Genomic DNA, 22500 nt, shown 5'->3' with positions numbered 1-22500 from the left:
ACTGCCTTACATGGACACAGACCGACTCCCATTCTCCGAGTCTCTCCCATATATATATATACAGTATATTGACATATTCGAGTTCCCTGCTGTGTGTGTGCAGCCCATGGTAATACATGAATGGAGGAAAACGCACACAGCATGAGGCTTGTGTATTGATTTCGTTTGTTCTCTCTTTGCCTAGCTGTTACAGTATATGCACAGCCACTGTGATATTTGAAATCGATGCTGCACCGATCAGAAGGAATTGAATAAGTCTGCTGTATATATGATGGTATTTGGTTGGTTGTTCTGGCCTGGAAAAGCAGGTCATTCATAGAATCTCCAGAGTACACATTGTTTTTGAATTTAACTGTCCATCTGCAGGCTGGTTAAGATATATGTATTTTGTGTGGCACCATCAGATTCATTTTGAATCTGTGTTTTTTTTAAATTGGACATACATGCGTGAGCCGCCATTGTTTGAAAAACAGAGTAGCTTTCTCAAATGTTTCCCACCAGCAAAGATTGAGCTGCTAAAGGGGCCTTTGGCTTGTCGACCCACGGCAGAGCTCTCTCTTGGTCTCTCTGTCTCTCTCTCTGTCTCTCTGTCCTCCAGAACCCTTTTAGAGGACAGCCACACCGTTTCATCTTTAATCCTGTTGTCCACGCCAGCCTGGGTTCACTCTCCATCCCAGTGACCTCCAGTCATCCGTGACTCCTAGGGTGTGTGTGTGTGTGTGTGTGTGTGTGTGTGTGTGTGTGTGTGTGTGTGTGTGTGTTAATCAGGTCACTGGAGTGCTCTGCTCTCCCAGCGTGGGGTTAAAGAGAGAAGGGGCACAGGGGCAGGAGTCGGCCTCCACCTCGAACCCCTCCTCGCCTCCCCCTCCTCGCCTCCCCTGACTTCTGTGCTTCAGGTGTCGGTCCTCCAGAAGCCCGTGCGCCGTAAGGTTCTGTGCGCCGTAAGGTTCTGTGCGCCGTAAAGGTTCCGTGCGGCGTAAGGTTCTGTGCGGCGTAAGGTTCCGTGCGCCGTAAGGTTCTGTGCGGCTTAAGGTTCCGTGCGCCGTCATCATTTGATCATCAAATCATTTCTGGGCCACTGGTGGCGATGCAGAGCGAATCCATGCCATATATAGACTGGTGTTCAAATATGGTGTCAGGTACAACAAAGTTCTCCACATTTTATAGGGCAGGGACATGAACCTGAAACAGAGAATTATGGACCTCACAGGAGGGGCTTTATGTCACACTTTGAGCTGATTAAGCACAGCTTTAATCTGTTAGTTTAACAAGTCCCCATCCCACAGGCGGACCTGTTCAAGGTGGCCTAATGACTGGATATTTGCAGACCGGGTCAGACAGCAGTTTAGATCTTTAGTACCGAGAGAACTCAGCTCCGTGTCCCACTACTGGCCCAAATCCAGCGTTAACATGAGGCTGCCATTACTGTGGGCCATGCGGTCTCTAGATAGTGAATGCTAATAGCATGCACAGACTCACAGACTATACATCAGGTCTGGATGAAATGAGCTTTTGAGCCATACTTCTCCTTTGATGGGGATTAGTGTGGTGACTCTAAGGGTCCATAACTCCATAATTCTTCAAGCACAAGAATGAATAGGAGAACCGTTCGTTCCTGGTCACTTGGATGACATTACAGCACCATTTTGCTTTGGAGGCTGATATTTGGGCGGCAATTTTTTTGTATTTGTTGGTATTGTGTTTATTTGTCTGTTTTCATTACATATTGAGTATAAATCTTGGATAAAATTAAATGTTCAAATATATTTAATCATGGTTAAAGCCCTCATGTTTATATGACATAGGCTTTGTACATCAGTTTCAGATTTCAGACTGGCTCAAGATTTGCTTCTGAACCTACTTTAAGAATGCTATCAAACACACTCCACACACACGCACACATACGCACCCACACACACACGCACAGACACAAACAAAGATGAAACAACAGGACTCAAAGGCGATGGAGCGTTCACGCTAAGTGTATGAGACAGTTTGGGGCAGGGGAGATGTTGAGGCCGGCAGATCAGGGGTCATGTCTCACATCCAGACCCCAGCTGTGTGGAGAAGCCTGGTGGGCAGGCACACACACACACACACACACACACACACACACAGACACACACACACACACACACACACACTCACACACACACACACACACACACACACACACACACACACTCACACACACACTCTGCTGTCCCCTTCCAGTTGAGTGGGCTCAGGTGTGCCTGAGTGGGAACCCACAGACCAGCAACTCCCCCTCTGTGAGGTCACACCACTCTTGACTTATTTTGATTGATTTATTTATGTATGTATTTTTTTATTTTTTTATTTATTTATTCTGTTGTTTGTGTTGATGACACAGTCTCACTCACTCTCACGCCTGTCTCTTTCTGCACCTGGATGATCAGGCCAGTGTGTCGTCTGTGTGTCTTGAGTGTTCTTACAAAAAAAAAATCTTTTATATAAGTGGCAATGAGACCCTTCACTCTTATCGGTTGCGTAACATCCAGAAATTAGATTTATGGCTTCAAGTTTCAGCCTGGTTAAGTTGCGGAGAGATAAAGTGGCCGCTGACATAATGAGAGGTTGTGTGTGACCCAGTTTAATGATGATGATGGGGCCACGCTTGTTTTTATGGGTGAGTTTATCTTTGACGCAGAGGACCAGATGGCCAGGTTAAGCCTCCCCCCGTAAGGATCAGGTTGATACCTGTTTGTCACCTATTTTCCATCTTCAGCAAATTTGAACAGCAAATGCTTTTTGATTCTACATATTTACCAAAACTGAAAGAAAGGCCATTCAGTCTATTCAAGTCATCCTCAGTTTGTGGAGATGTGTTCTACACACAGCATAGAACACAACGTTTTTGCATATATTTATTCTGTTGAGCCCCATAAAGATTGTTTGAATAATGACTACAACAACTAGGTGAAGGCTCAGAATCGTATTAAAATGAATATTAAACATAAGAAAGTCCACGAAAATGTTGACTCAACCTCTAACTGATCAAATCCAACAAAACAATCGACCTTGTAATGTTTATTGTAACAGACACTCTGCTTCGGATATAATATTGATCGTAAGTGTGCCCGTTTACAGAGGAAGTGGGTGGCCTGGGGGTGTTTAGTTGCGTGGGAGGCAGAGCGCATGCCTCGCTTGAACTGTATAAGTATGCGCGCCAAGCCTGAGCAGATCAAGGCAGTGCGCGCGGTTTGACGGTGGCAGCTATGGCTTTATTCACACGCACAGCTGGCTCGAGCTCATACACGCGCTAACACGCGCGTGCAGCGGTAGAGTTGGTGGTTGTGTAGACTGGACTTGTGAGTGCCTTCGCAAGGTGCCTGAACGGTGACTGAATGCGACCTCCTGTGACTGGTCTGTGACTTAAGTGTGAGTTGCTGTTCAAGAAGCCCCCATTCACCGAGTCATCTTTTTTCCCCCCACCTGTCAGTTATTTGACTGCTTGGCGGGTTCCGGGAGTCAGGATGAGCGGCGACTTGCACTCCGTGAGGGAAACCATTTCGTGCCCATCTCATGATCCCAACTGCACCCACATCACGGAGACGGTGTCTGCGTGGAACAACTCCAGGGTCAGTGCGTATCGGCTCGTAGACCTGAATCCCGTGGCTACTTCTGTGAGTTTGCAGTTGTTTTCACATTTGACATTTTCCTCTTACGACTTTTACATATTAGGCAGCGACTGCAGTTTGTGAAGGCACATTGCTGTCGCAATGTTGTTGACCAACATCTCCTTTTTGTAAGCTGTCATTATTGGTCTATGTGTCTTTCCAAGTTAAAATTAATCCTGGAGCATATAGAAGTATCTGATTTGTGCGAACGTGAATGCATTTATGAAAGGTTAACGACAACACGATGGGGCAAAGTTCCTCGCAAGGAGCACGTTATTGATTGTTTGATTTGCAATTAGACGAAGCGCTTGTGTTTCTCATAGGTGTTAGTACATATTTCATTCGTTCAGGATATCCTTTGGTATAGCAAACTCTTACTCGCAAACAGACGCATCGTTTATCAGCTTTATTCACAGACTGCCTCTAAAATCACCGATTTGTCTCTGTGCCACACATACGACAACCGTTTCCTCATTAGTTATTGCTTCGGTTGGTGCATAGCCTATGTAATGGTTACAATTATATCGGGGCATCCAACGTACACCTGACACGGACCTTGATTAAATTTCTTAGGCTTGCAAGCTTATAGAGCACTTCAACTTACAACTAACCTGACGGGCTGCACAACCGGTTCCGACTACCGACCAGCTGACCTAGTCGATAGCTCCATCCAAAGTACCTCCAGATCATTTCGAAGTAGACGTACACGTGATTTTGACATTTAAATATCCATCATTACAAGCCTCAGTCTTAAGAAGAAAACAGTGATTGATCGATCAATCACAGCTAATTGTGCGATTCATTATTATTATTTTTTTTTTTATCAACTGACAGCACTATTGTATTAATTTGTTACTTATAAGCGCTCCCTCTGTCTGTAACCAAAGTGTACACTTATGTCTGGTTGAAAGGAACCTTTCTTTCCTTATTAGATTGATTGATTTATCCACTTGCAGAAAGAAGTGCCTTGCTTCTGCAGTTCACACTTTAGTGCATTCTTGTCCAAAAATGTAGATATATTGGGAATGGGTTTATTCTAAAGAAAGAATGAAAATATCAAGTCTGTCAAAATTCCTTTTCATTCCATTCATGGCCATTTGATTTAAGGGATTTATTTACGTTGCCAGGGACCAGGGCCTGATCAAATATAAACAAGCGCTATAAAAGGGACAAACATTGGGTCATCAGGGGTATTGTCCAACATTGTCTTCTTAATATGCTGTCACAATTAAATGATTATAAGTGCTGAGGCATTTTGACAGTTAAAAGGTTAATGTATATCGCCTGTTGTCAATATGCCTATGCATCCCAGGCATGCGTGTGTGTGTGTCTGTGTGTGACAGAGAGAGAGAGAAAGAGAGAGAGATGAAATCTTAGTTTCAATTATTAGTTTAGTACACTTACATATCAGTCATTCACTGCTACATCATGCATTGTGTTAAACATAGTGGGCTATTGCAGATTGTTGTCCTCAGCCATTTAAAGGACATTAGGTGAAGGCAGTCCTTCATCCTTGTGCTATGCCTATGCCCATGGGCTATAGTGTGTGCTTGCCAGACCTATGATTCGGTGTTGTTATCGCTAAGTACTATTTTTAGCTTTTTTCTTTCTGTGTCTTATCTTTGTTATCATTGTTACCCCGGACACAGTGAGCATGTTTAGTGTAGGCTAGTGCAATTATGGGATGGCGGTTTCATTTTTGTGTCAGTTGATTAAGACTGCGACATTTGATCAACATGTTTCCACACTGTAAGGTGTAAGGTTCTCTCTAAGGAAAATAGCCCTGTCTGTGTGTGTGTGACAGGTGACAGCGCTTTGTTTTTAATTTGATTTCCTTTTTAATATCACGGGGAATCCATCTGATAGAGAGAGAGAGAGAGAGAGAGAGAGAGAGAGAGAGAGAGAGAGAGAGAGAGAGAGAGAGAGAGAGTTGCGTGCCGCGGGAGATAAAGGCCGGCTCGCGCCAGGAATTGCAGAAATAATTGATTTGTGAAACTGAAGGACAGACGACTCTTTTTCTCCGTTTTCATTTCATGTCTTAGAAATGGGAGAATGGACCTGGATCCATTTTTTTTATCAATTCAGTTAATTAAGGCAGAGGGAGGGGGGGGGGGGTTGCATTTGCCACCCATATGAATTCGATTTTGTGTGAAAAGATGAGATCACATGTGGTTTACGAGCTCATAGCTTTGTTTTCCACATAAGGAACCTTTTTGAGTCCCGCTCACCCCCTCACGAGACAGAAGGGGGCACTGCACCGCCTACATTTGTTGATAATTATTTAACTCTAACGCGTAACCTTTAACCTTTGGTCTCTCCTCACGCACATTTTGGCATTATGTGTATAGACAGCAGAGCTGTGTCGGTAACTATCGTGACAAATGAGAGTCAGCCACAAGGTTTATTGAGTCCGTTCTCAGTACCAGACACCAACGCATTACACAGTCTTTCACATAGAACTATATCTTACATGAACACTACATGAAATGGCTGATTCATGTTTGCCCTGGAGAACTGATAGTCCAGCTACTGTTCAGACACTTAAAAGCTTCTCTCCTAACATGCTTGAAAATCAGCAGAGACTGTAAAACAGCTTTTCCACCTAAACCCCCCCCCCACACACACACACACACACACACACACACACACACTCCCTCCGTATGGGCAGAAGCTCCAGGTAAGACGTCAAAGTGATGTGATCCTGGGACGACAATATCAGTAATGGGTGAGTTGTGTTTCCATGCGGCAGTCGTGGCCCATCCATCTTTGTCGAGCGGTGAGAATGGCTGACTATAAAGCCCCTGAGAGACCCGTGGCCTGGAGTGAGAGAGATTAAAGAATGAGAAGAATAAAAAAATCTATTGGTGAATAGATTCACCAATCATAATTAAGTTAAGTGACAGACCAGTTCCTGATCTTTCAACAGCAGCAGTGTGAGACATAGCAACGTGTCCGTAGGGCCAGGTGTGTGTGTAGGCCCAGGTGTGTGTGTAGGGCCAGGTGTGTGTGTGTGTAGGAACAGGTGTGTGTGTGTGTGTAGGGCCAGGTGTGTGTGCTGCCTGCCGCTGAAGAGGAGCAGTGGACAGGGAGGTGAAAGGAGCCATGGCTGGTTCAGTTGTCCACACAAGGAGGTTATGTATTGTCATGCCCGGCTCACAGGCATGCCAAATAAAAGAGAGTCACACAGGATTTAACGCCAAACAGTATGCTTTTATTTAGCGACTAGTGTATAGTACCAGGCCAGACTACGGTGAGATGGGGCAGTCAGTGAGTCAGTAAGGTTGTAGTGTATGTGTGCATGCTAGGGCAGTAGATGGAATGTTGTATCTCAGCAGGTACGGAGCGATGATCATTGCGCAAGACGAGCAGTAGGGAGCAAGGATTCCACGCGATCTCTCTCTCTCCGAATCTCCCATGAAATCCGTGGGCGGTGCTCTTATAGTAGCAGGCCCAGGTGTTCCCAATAACGAATGAGCTGGCCACACCTGCGGGGCATCTGTAATACAAAGACACTGACAAAGACAAGTAGCTCTCCCAGCAACCATAGAGGCGGGGTCGTCACACCCCCCCCCATAGAACGGGGTCCTAACAGGAACCCCGACCAACAATAAACCCCCTCCAAAACCAACATACCACCTGCACTCCCCCTCCACCAGGATCCGGCTAGTATCCTGCATACAGAAGAGGAGATTAATACAACACAGGTCATCACATCACAGGAGCACGGGACAATGCATCCGCTACCACATTGTCTGACCCCTTGATGTGGCGTATGTCTAAGCAGTAAGACTGTAACATCAACGACCACCTAATCAACCGCTGATTAGGACATCTTAGGGAGTTCAGGAATGTAAGGGGGTTGTGGTCAGTGAAGACCTCCACCGGTACTCCGGAACCCACATACACATCAAAGTGACCCAACGCCCAAACCAAAGCCAACAACTCCTTTTCGATCACGGAGTAGTTCAGCTGATGTCTGTTAAATTTCTTAGAGAAAAAACTTACAGGCCTATCCAGCCCCTCCTTGTCAGACTGCATCAGTACGGCCCCTGTTCCCACGTGACTGGCGTCCACCTGTAACTTGAACGGCTTCTCCACACAGGGAGCGGCCAGCACTGGGGCGCTACACAACAGGGCCTTCACATTCTGGAAGGCCTGTTGACAAACAGGAGACCACACGTATTCGACCTTTCCCCTTAACAAGTCAGTGAGGGAAGCGGCAACAGACGAAAAATTCCTGCAGAAACTGCGGTAGTATCCTACCATCCCCAGAAAACGCATCAGCTCTTTTTTTGTGGTTGGCACCGGAAACTGTTCTACCACCAGCACCTTGGCCTGCACTGGCCGCACATGGCCCTGGCCGACAACATGGCCCAGGTACGTCACGGTAGCACGGGCAAACTCGCACTTCGCCAGGTTCACCGTCAGTCTTGCAGAAGCCAACCGTTCAAATAGGGTTTGAATGCGTTGTACATGACTATCCCAGTTGCTACTGTAGACAACCACGTCATCTAAGTACACCGCGCACCCTGCCAGGTCACCCACCACCCTATTCATCAACCGTTGGAACGTTGCTGGCGCATTCCGCAAACCGAAAGGCATCACTTTATAGGAATACAGGCCAGATGGGGTGATAAAGGCAGAAATCTCCTGCGCTCTCCTAGTCAGTGGTACCTGCCAGTAACCTTTAAGCAGATCAAACTTACTAACAAATTTCGCCGATCCAACCTGGTCAATGCAATCATCCATCCGCGGCAGCGGAAATGCGTCCGGTTTGGTGACACTGTTAACTTTACGGAAGTCCGAGCAAAATCTAAGGGTGTTATCCGACTTAGGGACCAGTAAACAGGGGGATGCCCAACTAGAAAAGGACGGTTCGGCAATACCATTTTCCAGCATATACTTGATCTCAGCATCTAAGTATCGGCGCTTATCCTCAGACACCCGGTAGAAGCGCTGTCTAATTGGTTTTGCCTCCCCCACCTCTATGTCATGCTCCACAAGGTGAGTTTGTGAGGGGGTATCACCAAATAGGCCCGGAAACCTGCCAATTAACTCAGCCAACTCCACCCGTTTCGACTGTTGCAGATGACCTAACAGGGTATCCAAATTGGCAAGCGTTTCAGTGTTCTTCAGCCGCCCATACAGCAAGGCTTGATCAAAAGTGACAGACTCTTCCCTCTCCGTCACGGCCACTGGCTGAGGGGGAGAAGCCACTACCGTGTTTGCAAGAGCGACAGGTTGGACACCCTCTGAGCGAGGTCCGTTGGCCAGACCTGGCTCCACCACACGAGAGTAGTATGGCTTCAGCAGGTTGACATGGCAAAGCTGCGACTTCTTCCTCCGTTCAGGAGTGGAAATTATATAGTTCACCTCTGAGGTCTGCTTCACCACTGTGTGAGGACCTGTAAACTTAGCCTGAAAGGGTGACCCCACCATTGGCAACAGACTCATCACCTGGTCGCCAGGGCTAAATTGGCGCCGCTCAGCGTGTTTGTTATACCCTCGCTTCATTTTTTCTTGCGCGGTAGCCAAATTCTTCCTTGCCAATTCGCCTGCAACATACAGCCTATGCCTAAATCCATTTACATAGTCTAGGAGGTTTTTCGGAGGAGCACTGGCCTCCACCCCATCCCTTAAAACCGCTAGTGGACCACGTACCGAATGTGCAAAGACCAACTCATTTGGGCTGAACCCCGTGCTCTCCTGTGTCACCTCCCTGGCTGCTAACATTAACCACGGCAACCCTTCCTCCCAATCCCTGTCCAACTCTGTGCAGAAGGCGCGGAGTAGTGACTTAAGTGTCTGATGGAAACGCTCCAGTGCCCCCTGGCTTTGTGCATGGTAGGCTGACGACTGGGAGTGTTTCACCCGGAGTTGTTTTAACACCTGTGCAAACATATGGGAGGAAAAGTTGGACCCCTGATCACTTTGAACAACCCTGGGAATGCCAAAGATCGAAATGAAATGGGAGAGTGCCTTAACTACCGACCTGGTTGTTATCGAACGCAGGGGGTACGCAGCGGGGTACCTGGTGGCCTGACACATGACAGTCAGGAGATAGCTGGCGCCGGACCTAGAAGGAGGCAGAGGTCCAACACAGTCAATAATTATGTGTTCAAATGGCTCCCCGATGGCAGAGATCGGGTGCAATGGGGCCGGCTTAATAACCTGGTTTGGTTTGCCAGTTATTTGACAGGTATGACACGTCCTGATGTAGTCGGACACATCCTTTTTCAGCCGAGGCCAAAAGAAGTACCGCAAGATACGGTCATATGTCTTCCTGACCCCCATATGCCCTGACTGATCATGAGCCATCTGCAAAACCATTTTCCGAAATTTAGCTGGGGCTACAATTTGGACGATGGCGTTCCCTACTCCAAACTCACCACAAGGCACCCACCTTCTCACCAACAGACCATTATCCAGGCAATAGCCATGTGCCTGATCCTTCACCTCTGCAACAGGGATCACAGTCTCCAACAGCCCCTTAATGGAGGGATCCGACTGCTGCTCCGTTACTAACTCGGCATGTGAGAGCGACAAGGGAAAATCAGCCAAGTGTACAAGTGGTTCTTCCATTACATTCACTCTATCAGGTTCCCTAACAACCCGAGCCCCAGCCCGGGTCACTGCACATGCTGCAAACACCTCTGGGAAGTCCCGCTCACTCTCATCGGTTTCACTATTAACCACAGGAACTGGATTAACAACTGGGTGTGGAGGAACCTCGGGCCAGACGTGCCCCCCAGCTAATCCATTCCCAAGGATGATATGGACTCCTTCCACTGGCAACGCCGGGCGCACCGCGATGCACACTTCCCCCTGCACCAACTCCGAAAACAGATGCAGTCTGTGCACTGGAGCAGACAAAACGGACAATCCCATACCCCGAACTAAGGTGGCATCGCCAGTATCAGACTCCTCTGAAAAAGGTAGCACGGACGCGAGGACAAATGAGCCTAATGCCCCTGTATCTCTTAAGATTTTAACAGGCACCCTCTCCCCGTCTTTTCCCAAGGAAACAAACCCAGCTGATATGAAAGGCAAATAAGCCTCATTACAAATAACTCGACTTCCCACTGGTACAGCTAATGCAGCAGGCTTTACATTCATTTGTTGGTCTCTGTTTTTCAGAGCATAACAATCCGCTTTTAAATGCCCCTTTTTACGACAGAAGTGACATACTCTCTCTGGGTCCCGCCAATCTGCCACATTCACTTCGGGCCTGACTGAACGATCAGAAAAGAATCCACGCCCGACAGCGCCCTCCCTAGGCCCACTACGGACATTCACCCAGTCACGGCGGTGTGTCAAAACATACTGATCTGCTAAGGCGGCTGCATCCCCAACTGTTTTCACCTGTTGCTCCGCTATGTATGTGGCAATACGAGAGGGAACTGAGTCTTTAAACTGTTCCAGCAGAATTAGATCGCATAATTCCTCAAAGTCTCCTACACCAGAAGCTGTACGCCAACGATTAAAAGTAATCACCAGCTCTCGTGCAAACTCCAGGTAGGACTGCTTGTCCTCTTTCCTACCCTCCCTGAACCGCTGACGATAGGCCTCCGGCACCATCTCATAGACCTTAAGCACCGCCTCCTTCACCGATTTATAATTCACACTATCCGTCACCGACAACGCTGAATATGCCTCCTGCGCCTTCCCGGTCAGTACGCACTGTAACATAACCGTGCGATCCGCACCAGGCCAACCCCTAGCGTCGGCCACTCTTTCAAATAATGAAAAAAAAGTCTCAGGGTCCTTTTCATTAAACTTTGGAACAAGCTTCAAGTTCCCCACCAGATCAAAATGCGGCACCCGGCTAAGTGCAGAAACCCTCTCTCCACCTAACGCTTGGACAGCTTCCATGCTCAGCCTACCATCGCTGAGCAAACTCATCTTGTCCCGCTCCAAGCTGATTCTAGCCTGTTCTGCCTCGCACTTAATTTTATCGTGCGCCATTTGCAACAATAGCAACTCCTTTTGTTGCTCAAAAGAAAAATTTGTACTACCAGTAGCATCCCCCACAACGCTTCCTGGTTTACCCGGCAACACTTTCCGCTCCTGCAAGTTCGCCCTCAATATCGCTCTTACCGTATCTTTCAGCCTCTTATCACTGATCACTATCTCATAATGGTCTGCAATTTTTAACAGCTGGTCTTTAGTGCAATCCTCTAAAAACAACTCCGATGGAGTCTTAAAAAAATCCTCAATCTGAGACATTTTTCAGTAGTGGACGCGCTGGCTGTAACCTGTAAAAGAAGAGCGTCCCCTCTATCTGCCTAACCCAAATATTTAGCTACCTAACTCACCTGGTCTTCATGTGGTTACTCGCGGCGGGTAATTACGCACTCAATACCGCTGGTAACGGGAAGCGACCAGTCACTGGCAACAACCCGATCACCACGGCGATGCTCCCGAGACAACCGCTCCAGCCGCTTTCACCCCAACACTACTAAAAAAACAAACCAGCGAAACTCAAAGAATCAACGCTGCTGTGCCTAACAGGGAACAAACAGCTTCAGCTCAACCACAATTACCCCAGCACGTCCACTTACCTTCCCTTGTCCAGTAGTTTTTTTTCCAAATTCCGAATTCAAAACAGGACGAGCCCCCAATTTGTCATGCCCGGCTCACAGGCATGCCAAATAAAAGAGAGTCACACAGGATTTAACGCCAAACAGTATGCTTTTATTTAGCGACTAGTGTATAGTACCAGGCCAGACTACGGTGAGATGGGGCAGTCAGTGAGTCAGTAAGGTTGTAGTGTATGTGTGCATGCTAGGGCAGTAGATGGAATGTTGTATCTCAGCAGGTACGGAGCGATGATCATTGCGCAAGACGAGCAGTAGGGAGCAAGGATTCCACGCGATCTCTCTCTCTCCGAATCTCCCATGAAATCCGTGGGCGGTGCTCTTATAGTAGCAGGCCCAGGTGTTCCCAATAACGAATGAGCTGGCCACACCTGCGGGGCATCTGTAATACAAAGACACTGACAAAGACAAGTAGCTCTCCCAGCAACCATAGAGGCGGGGTCGTCACAGTATTCAGTGCCGTTTGTCTGTCTGTCTCTCTGTCTGTCTGTCTGTCTGTCTGTCTGTCTGTCTGTTTGTCTGTCTGTCTGTCTGTCTGTCTGTCTGTCTGTCTCTCTGTCTGTCTGTCTCTCTGTCTGTCTGTCTGTCTGTCTGTCTGTCTGTCTGTCTGTCTGTTTGTCTGTCTGTCTGTCTGTTTGTTAGCAGGATTAAGCAAAAACTACCTGGTCAATTTTCATAAAACTTGGTGATGGGGTGTAGCATGGACCAGGGAATGAAAGAACCCAACCTGGTGATGGGGTGTAGCATGGACCAGGTGATTGGGTGTAGCATGGTGTGTGTGTGTGTGTGTGTGTGTGTGTGTGTGTGTGTGTGTGTGTGTGTGTGTGTGTGTGTGTGTGTGTGTGTGTGTGTGTGTGTGTGAGAGAACATGGCGGAGGTCTGCATTCTTGGTCGGCCCTTTAGGTCTAACTGTGATGATCAGTGCACCAAGCTTTCGAGTGAATGTTTGCATGTGACTGTACATGCTTATGTCTGGTTGGCTCAGTGTGTGTGTGTGTGTGTGTGTGTGTGTGTGTGTGTGTGTGTGTGTGCTTATACAAGAAGGGGAGCGATGCTGAGAATACTTCAAGAAGAGAGGTCAAGAGTGTGAGACTGAATCCTGAGTGTGTGTATGCTTGGTTGGTCATCCTTCCAAACATTTATTCAGTCTCGGTGTGTGAAAGTGTGTGTGTGTGTGTGTGTGTGTGGGTATGTTTGTTTGTTTGTTTGTTTGTCTGTGTGCACGTAGATGCTTGTATTGATCTTTGTACGTGTTGGTGGCTGCTTCTCAGTGTTGCCGTTACAATGGGATTCTTTTGACAATGCAGGACATCTCTTGTCAACTTATCTATGATTTTCAGCCAAAGCCATTTGCCTTCTACAATGTAAGAACAGCAATCCCTGGAAGGTAACCAGACAATAAAAAAGGAAAGCAAATTTGTCGAGAGAACTCTTTTTTTTTATTCGTTTCTTGTGATACGCCGAAACCCAGATCAGTGGCTGGCCAAGGCAGCTTTGCCATCTAACTGAGCACAACAACCAGGATGTTCACAGGATGTGGACACTCAGGAAGACTGACAGAAGGCTACTTCCTTTAAGGACGTGAGTGGGCCATGCCCGCACTTTTTTAAAAAGGCAGCTTGACTTGTCTTTTGAGAACTGAATGGGCTTCCAGGCTCTTTATGTGTGTGCCATGCCACTCCGCTATGCCACTCTGCTATGCCACTCTGCCATGCCACTCCGCTATGCCACTCAGTCTGCTATGTCATCTGTTGAGATCATCTGATGACAGATGCATGTGGAGAGGATGTACGTTTGACCTCCCTAGCGAGAATCCTGATCTGTCACTCCCTTGTCTGCGTGGTGGGCTTCAGCAGAGATGGGCTCCTGGTTAAATCAGCAGAGATGGGCTCCTGGTTAAATCAGTGTTGATTGGCTCCTGGTTAAATCAGAAGAGATGGGCTCCTGGTTAAATCAGTGTTGATTGGCTCCTGGTTAAATCAGCAGTGTTGGGCTCCTGGTTAAATCAGCAGAGATGGGCTCCTGGTTAAATCAGTGTTGATTGGTTCCTGGTTAAATCAGCAGAGATGGGCTCCTGGTTAAATCAGCATAGATGGGCCGCTGGTTAAATCAGTGTTGATTGGCTCCTGGTTAAATCAGCAGAGATGGGCTCCTGGTTAAATCAGCAGAGATGGGCTTCTGGTTAAATCAGCAGTGTTGGGCTCCTGGTTAAATCAGCAGAGATGGGCTCCTGGTTAAATCAGCATAGATGGGCCGCTGGTTAAATCAGCAGTGTTGGGCTTCAGCAGAGATGGGCTCCCGGTTATTTCTTTTGTTTTTCTTTCATCTCCCCAGGAAGTGTTCACAAGGTATTAGTGATATTAATGTGTCTCTTGGAGAGCACACTGAGCGGATCGTTTTAAAGTTAGGAATATTTTCCTGCATGCCTGAAACACGCCCCTCTCCTCTCTCTGCCCCCCCCTTCCCCCTTCTCTCTCTGCCCTTCTCTCTCTGCCCCCCCCCCCCCCACACACACACCCTCTTAACTCCTCTTGCCGCTGCATGTAATTGCTGCTCTGATGAAGTTAGCGTATGAGGTGATCAGCAGGTCATCACATATTAGCCATGTGAACAATGGTACCCCTTCAGCACTCATCTGCATATGCATAAGATACACGCTGAGTTATCTGTAATTTACAGAAGGGCACTGCCCTCTTGAGTTCCTTGCTGTCAACCAGCTGATGACTAGTGCTCAGAATCGCATTTGATCTCATTGTTATTTTTTCCGAAGCCCCGTCAAGAGTTCTCACACAAGTTCATTTGAGAATAAAAAAAGCACCTTCAACCCCGAGGATAATCCGGTGTTGGGAGAGAGAAAACGCGGTTAAAGTGGGCACAAAATCAGAGACAATGGATGAGAAGTGGTCAGTAAATCCTGCCGAATCCGCACAGAAATCCAGGTGTTAGCAGCTCTCCGGAGGACTAAAGGCTAAAGCGCTTCTTATCAGCCATGCCAGGCCAGCCAGAGACACCGCAGTGGCATCACCTTGCTGTTGTCAGCAGTAGTACTACACTCTGTCCAGACGTGGGACCATAGCTGAACTCTATAGCTGATAGATGTGAATTATATGATGCATTAGAAAAATATATTTTGTTGATCTAAGGCTCGCTACATTTTTGATTGCACCAAAGATATTGTGCTCCCAAGATATAGAGCAAAAGCTCTTCATACATCACACCTTGCTTCAGAGCCTGGTCCAGTTTCTGTATGTGTTGTGAATGCAGGAGATACCCGATGTCTGTTCCCAAGTGGGGAACTGTGCTGTGCTGTAATTCAAAGCCAAAGATGCCCCATTAATAAACAGAGTCATTGACTGTCTTTGACAGCGTTTAGAGCTATAGTTCAGAGCGCAAACCACTGAACCATTACCTAGAAGCAAGCACATCGAAAAGATTTGTTGTCGGAATCCATTTCCACGCTAGCAGTACTTATTAACCCCCCGAGGGAAACTATCTCAGGATTTAAGGGGTGGGGGTCGGGGGTCGGGGGTCGTAGGTTGAGGGGCAACGGGAGGAAAAACAAAGGAGTGAGTTACTCAGTGTCAGTTTCTCAGGGGCGCTGAACCCTAACCCACACATAATGAATGAAAACAGTTTAAAATGAGTTGTGGTATTTTTGGAACCAACAGGTTCATTTTGTTGTTGATGTAAAACACTTTTTATGAGCGAAAATTATCCCCTCGGCTGTGGAGACGGGAGCTCTTGTGCTTCGGGCGGCTTTGAAGGGAGCTGGGTGCTGCTCTTGGAGAGAAACATTTCCTTGAGAGGCAACCAAGTTTCTCTCATCTCCATCTTATATAACGTGCTGGAAAAAAACCCCTGAGTGATCTTACCCTTATCACCTCTGTTATTTCCTGACATTTGTAAAAGCAGTTTCTTTGTCCTGAACTGATATGCAGTCTGATATGCAGTAAAGTCTGAGGCTGCCTTGACTTGTTTTTTTACCTTTTAAGTTCCACTGACTTAATGAATCTGCTCTGGATGGCTATAGTGTACACAACAGCATTACCTGAAAATATACACTAAATATCATGGTGTGGATACGTTCATGCCCAGTCCCTGATTCCACAGAATCATTATGCAGTCTTCATCTGAATACGAACTTTGTTGGCTCTGGAGCACCAGCTTAGGCAAGGAGATACATCAGACACCCTGCATTGTACCCAACACTTTTTTTTATTTTTAAATAAGTTTGGTATTAACAACCTGTTTTAGGGTTAATCCGACAAAGGGTGTTCATTCTACAAGAGCCACCCTGAAGTTCAGCTCTAATCTTTGGTATTTGGTGTCCAAGTGTTCAGCTCTAGTCTTTGGTATTTGGTACCAAGTGTGACATGGTGTTTTTGGTGACTTAACGATAACTTTACCATTGGGTTCCGTGAAGCCTGACTTTGTGTGGTGTGTTTTGGAAGGTTCCGGAAGTTTTTCAGGGCTGTCCAGCAGAGTAAAAATGGATTTGTCCCAGAGAAACTTATCACACTTGCCATGTGTACTCACTTCTGGTTTCCCTTTTTACACTATATTTAAAGACTTCCTGTATTTGAAAACATCTGGCCATGTGGCATTTCCAAAACAAGATATCAACGGTTTTAACATTTAGTTGAAACATCTGCCTGAGACTAAATTTTAAGCAAAGGTGACAATTGGATAAGAAAAGCTGCTTTCAGGTAATTGTACAGATAACAGGTGGCCAGTTCCACGGTCTCCCAGCAGGCACGTGTGGCAGAGCTGTGGGCACGGTCTCCCAGCAGGCACGTGTGGCAGAGCTGTGGGCACGGTCTCCTAGCAGGCACGTGTGGCAGAGCTGTGGGCACGGTCTCCCAGCAGGCACGTGTGGCAGAGCTGTGGGCACGGTCTCCCAGCAGGCACGTGTGGCAGAGCTGTGGGCACAGTCTCCCAGTAGGCACGTGTGGCAGAGCTGTGGGCACGGTCTCCCAGCAGGCACGTGTGGCAGAGCTGTGGGCTCTGGGAGAAGGAGTCGGAATCGGAGTGAGCTGCTCTCTCTGTTCATTCATGAGAGACATGGCCAAAGGTTCAGTCCTTTTTTGCATAGTTGCTGAACTTGTTTTTTGTCAGGACATGCTCATCTCAGTTTCATTCTTCACCATCATCCTCATCATCATCACCACGGTTATCATCATCATCATCATCATCACCACGGTTATCATCATCATCATCATCACCACGGTTATCATCATCATCATCATCATCATCATCATCACCATGGTAATCATCATCATCATCATCACCACGGTTATCATCATAATCATCACCACGGCTATCATCATCATCATCATCACCATGGTAATCATCATCATCACCACGGTTATCATCATCATATTGAGCATCCTCACCGGACAAGACTAACCAGCAGCATTACTATGAGTTACCCTCCTATAATAATAACAACCTGAATTACAAAATGAAAACGAGACTAAGCATCCTGCAGACTGCAATACCTCACAGCAGGCAGGGCCTGATCCTGCCCTCATGATGAGGCGTGCACTCAGGATGTGGTTGTGTGGTGCCAGCAGTGTTGTCTTCAAAGATCCCCCTCCCCATTAAAGACAACGCAGATAGTCAGGGGGAAGGACACCACTAATCAGCGGAGGGCGAATAGCCAAACCTCCCCAGTTTGGCTCAAATGCCCCGATGAGAATTAATTGGACCAAAAACCCTGGCATGAGTTAATTGGAAAAGAGCGCCGTTAGCGTTCGAATGCAAATGAGCTTCATGTTGGTCTGAAGTGGAGCCCTTTTCAGATAGAGTGCACGAGGCTGGCAGTCCACGGACGCTTGTTAGTCAGGGTTATGTGATGAACTGGACGTGTCCCATGAGTTGAGGGATTAATGTGTGTGTGTGTGTGTGTGTGTGTGTGTGAGTGAGTGTGTATGTTTTGGAAAATCATCATAATTGCTTGATTTCTCCAATCAATGTTGTGCTGCAGAGAAGACGAAGATGAAGATGTAGAACCATTAATGTCACTGTGGACAGAATGAGCTACGATGGCAAAAGTTCACAGATGAAAATGTTTTCCAACTTTAATGGCTTGCTTGAATTATTTTAGCTGAAGCCCATCAGCTGTATCAGTGTGTCTGCTGGAAGGGTATGATTGGATGTATTACTCCCTCTGTGAATGGACTTATTTCGTTTTATCTGTCTGCCCTTCACGGGATATTCTGGAGCTCGGAGCCGATTTGGTGCTATTAGCTGAATCTGTCATTATGCCAGGAGTGTAGGTTGGGGATTTATCAGTTTGATTTATCCTTATTTATTCTAAAATATTCTGTGAACAAAGCTTGGACGAACGGTGTAGAGCAGACCGAATGGTACCGTGCAATGGAGAGCACACGACTGGAAGACTGAAGCATACGTTTCGTTTTGTTCTGCTTTCAGTGCAAAGAACAGCAGTGAACAATAGAACACACAGGATCTCAGGGACACTGTGTTGAACACTTTGTGATAATATGCAGTTTGAGTGACAGGGTGTTCTGTGGGAACAATGAGAGGTTTACCGACATAAACCAGTAATTATTCCCGTAACATTACACGTCACATTGCAGTGATATTACAAAAAAAAGTCAATAACTTAATAATAATCTTGGTAACCAAATCAGATAAAACCAAATACACTAACTCAAATATATTCTATAGATCTAACTATAGATATAATATTTATAACAATAAAAGCTTAAAGTAACCACATTTTAAAAAAGTAGTGGAATTGGGAAATAGTGAGAGGAGAGGAGAAGGCAAAGGAAAAAGAGCTTCTCTAGAGATACCGATCCCGTTTTTATACCCTCTGTCTTGGCACATGACACAGGCCCAAAGCCAGGTGCTGTAGTTGTGTTTTCCATCAGGAAACTCCACCTCAGCTGGCCACCGCACTGTTCTTGAGAACCGGAGACAATGGATAATTCACTTTGTGGAGGGAGTCATGAACCAGATTTCAATATCCTGTGAGAAGAATCCGTGTGGTATTTATGTCAGCCTTCACAGACTCCTGTGCAGGGACATCAGGTTGTCATAGAAACATCACCATCATCCTGCCACTCCGTAGTCTAGTAATGGATATTACAGACCGCCGTCAATTGTGTTTACTTACACATGGTGGTTCACATACAAGCATTGCCAATTCCTTTGACTTGACTCACCCTTTGCCTGTGAGTAGGAGAGGAAAGAAGGGGAGAGAGGGCAGATTGATTAACCTAGTATGACGCAACAGCACTGCTTTGACTAGTTCGAAGACCTGCTTTTCCAGGAAACATGAGTGGAAATGGTCCGGTTGGCCAATCCCTCCCTTTTCCAACATACTGCCAACCTCTGCTTGATGAGCAAAGAACAAAGTCCAACAACGTCTCAGAATCAGAGGAAACTCCAGATCTGGGTGGCAGTGGCGTCCCCGGGGGCTGCGATGATCATCATCATCATCATCATGTCTCAGAATCAGAGGAAACTCCAGGTATGGGTGGAAGTCGTCCCCGGGGGCTGCAATGATCATGATCATCATCATCATCATCATCATCATGTTTTAGTGATGACACTTCTCGGCTGATCATTCATTGGTTAAGCTTGGCTACTTACAGTAAGTCATTCTAAGCCCATACCTTTATCCATTATCAGGCAGCTGATCAAGATATTCATTTTTCCCAGATCTTATCTTCACAGTTTACTGTGTTTTCTTGTGGTTCTGTGACCTTACATTTACATTTAGTCATTTAGCAGACGCTTTTATCCAAAGCGACGTACAAGGGAGAGAACAGTCAAGCTAAGAGCAATAAAAAACATGGTGTAACAATAAATACTACTTTACAGAAGAATTAGAAAAACGACCTAGAAAGGAAAAAGAAGTGCAGGAATGTAACTGCTGAAGTGCAAGTTAAGCGCTAGTCAAGGTGCCAGTTAGGAAGGGAGGTGCTCTCTGAAGAGTTGGGTCTTCAAAAGCTTCTTGAAGGTAGAGAGGGACGCCCCTGCTCTGGTACTACTAGGCAGTTCGTTCCACCAACGTGGAACTACAAATGAGAATAGTCTGGATTGCTGTGTTTGCACAGACGACAGTGCCAAACGACGCTCACTAGACGAGCGCAGCGTCCTGGGTGTAACATTTGCCCTTACAAGAGCATTTAGGGCGACAGTGGTACAGTGGTAGAGAAGTCGTTTAGTAATCAGAAGGTTGCTAGTTCGATTCCCTGTTGAAGCGTCCTTGAGCAAGACACTGAACCCCTAATTGCTCCTGATGTGCAGTGTGCCATCAGTGTAAATGTAAAATGTGTATACATTGTAAGTCGCACATATGTAAGTCTCTTTGGATAAAAGCGTCTGCTAAATGACTAAATGTAAATGTAAATTTAGGTAGGTGGGAGCAGAACCAGCAAACACTCTGTAGGCAAGCATAAGTGACTTGAACTTAATGCGAGCAGCTACCGGCAGCCAGTGGAGCTCAATGAGTAGCGGGGTGATGTGTAGCGGGGTGACCTTGTCAAATGGCTGTTCTTCCCGGCAAATGGAGGGGCCTGTCCTGTCATTAGAGTGAACAGCAGACACATCCGAGGCTGTCAGGGACTCGTTGCGTGCGCTGCACTCAGACAGCAGTTACAGCTGCCTTTAGGTGACAGGGCAGTAACAGACCATTCAACTGCATGGGAGGGTATTTTTGACAGCATTTGTAGGCTGCCTGGCGTGACTCTAGGAAGTCAAATGTGCATGATTTTACCCTAGCATTGTTTTCGTTTCTACCTCAGTAACCTTACAGGAAATCCATTTCAGAGCTAGACGTGTTTTTTTTTTGGTAGGTGGCACATACTGACACCTTCACATATATAATTATTGTTTCAAGGATGCGTAGTTTTCATTTCTGTGAATTTAGTTATGCGGCCAACTGTCACAGCAATTCAGGTTGGCCATTAGCTGTAATAACAGGTTTGAGCTGCAGTGTGTGAGGTTTCCATTCCCACTGCTGACGAATGAACACAATCCAAATGGAGTTGATCTGGTGTGTATCGGAAAGACACAATCCAAATGGAGTTGATCTGGTGTGTATCGGAAAGACGCAATCCAAATGGAGTTGATCTGGTGTGTATCGGAAAGACACAATCCAAATGGAGTTGATCTGGTGTGTATCGGAAAGACACAATCCAAATGGAGTTGATCTGGTGTGTATCGGAAAAACACGATTTTAGCAGGCATGAAACATGAGTTGAACGAACTTGTTTGATTTCAAGACAGGAATCTCAAAGAGAGGTGAATATGCCATCTATGATGATGGGCATGGGAAATGCTGTGTGTGTGTGTGTGTGTGTGTGTGTTTATGTGTGTGTGTGTGTGTGTGTGTGTTTATGTGTTTATGTGTGTGTGTGTGTGTGTGTGTGTGTGTGTGTGTTTATGTGTGTGTGTGTGTGTGTGTGTGTTTGTGTGTGTGTGTGTGTGTGTTTGTGTGTGTGTGTGTGTGTGTGTGTGTGTGTGTGTGTGTGTGTGTGTGTGTGTGTTCCTGGAGAGATCAGAGAACACACCTGCACAGGCAGTCTCCATTGTCCACAGCTTGCCAACAGTTTACCTGCCTAGTGCTCTGACAATAGAGGAGGAGGAGAAGGATGGGAAAAGATGACAGCAGGAGACAGAAAGAGATGCGAAAGAGTGAGTGAGTGAGTGAGAGAGAGAGAAAGAGAAAGAGAGTGAGTGAGAAAGAGAGAGAGAGAGAGATACATAAGGAAGAGAGAGAGATACATAAGGAAGAGATTGCGAGGGAGATATGAGGGAAGGCTGTGGGAGAGAGAGTGAGAGAGAGAGGGACAGCATGACAAAGAGAGAGAGAGAGAGTGAGAGAGAGAGAGAGAAAGGGGGACCAGGTGGTATTGTATGGTGCTTTGGCTATACAATGCAATGGGGTTTATTGACTGGAGCAGCGGAGGCGGACTGGGCATTCAGCACGAACCCACTGACCTCTCTGTGGTTATCAAAGAACAGGCGGCTTCACTTCCGGCATACACACAGGTTCCTCTCCTGATTTATCACTGTGTCAAACACTCTAAACTCTAAATCAGGCTTGTTTACTATAGTGCATAACCATTTATGTAGAGAAACAAAAAAAAAAGAAATATACAGTGCGTGTGCTTTTATGAGCTTTTTAAATGGCAGATTGAATAGCTGATTTAAATATGACCAACACAATATTAGATACATTTAGTGTAAAATGTTATTTCCCACATTTTACATTTTTATTTAACTGC

General features: G+C 46.4%; 1 protein-coding gene across 1 annotated transcript in view; it reads left to right on the top strand.

The window, feature by feature from the left end:
* Positions 1 to 2927: 2927 nt before the first annotated feature.
* Positions 2928 to 22500, top strand: part of opn4a (opsin 4a (melanopsin)) — a 36293-nt gene continuing 16720 nt past the window's right edge. The window contains exon 1 of the mRNA XM_031579166.2: positions 2928 to 3644. Within this exon, the coding sequence (XP_031435026.1) occupies positions 3495 to 3644 (150 nt within the window). The 5' untranslated portion in view covers positions 2928 to 3494. The remainder of the gene's footprint in view (positions 3645 to 22500) is intronic.

The sequence above is a fragment of the Clupea harengus genome, chromosome 13, assembly GCF_900700415.2.
Source record: "Clupea harengus chromosome 13, Ch_v2.0.2, whole genome shotgun sequence".
Lineage (NCBI taxonomy): Eukaryota > Metazoa > Chordata > Actinopteri > Clupeiformes > Clupeidae > Clupea > Clupea harengus.
Note: the sequence above shows the minus strand (reverse complement) of the source record. Positions and strands in the feature narration are given on the sequence as shown.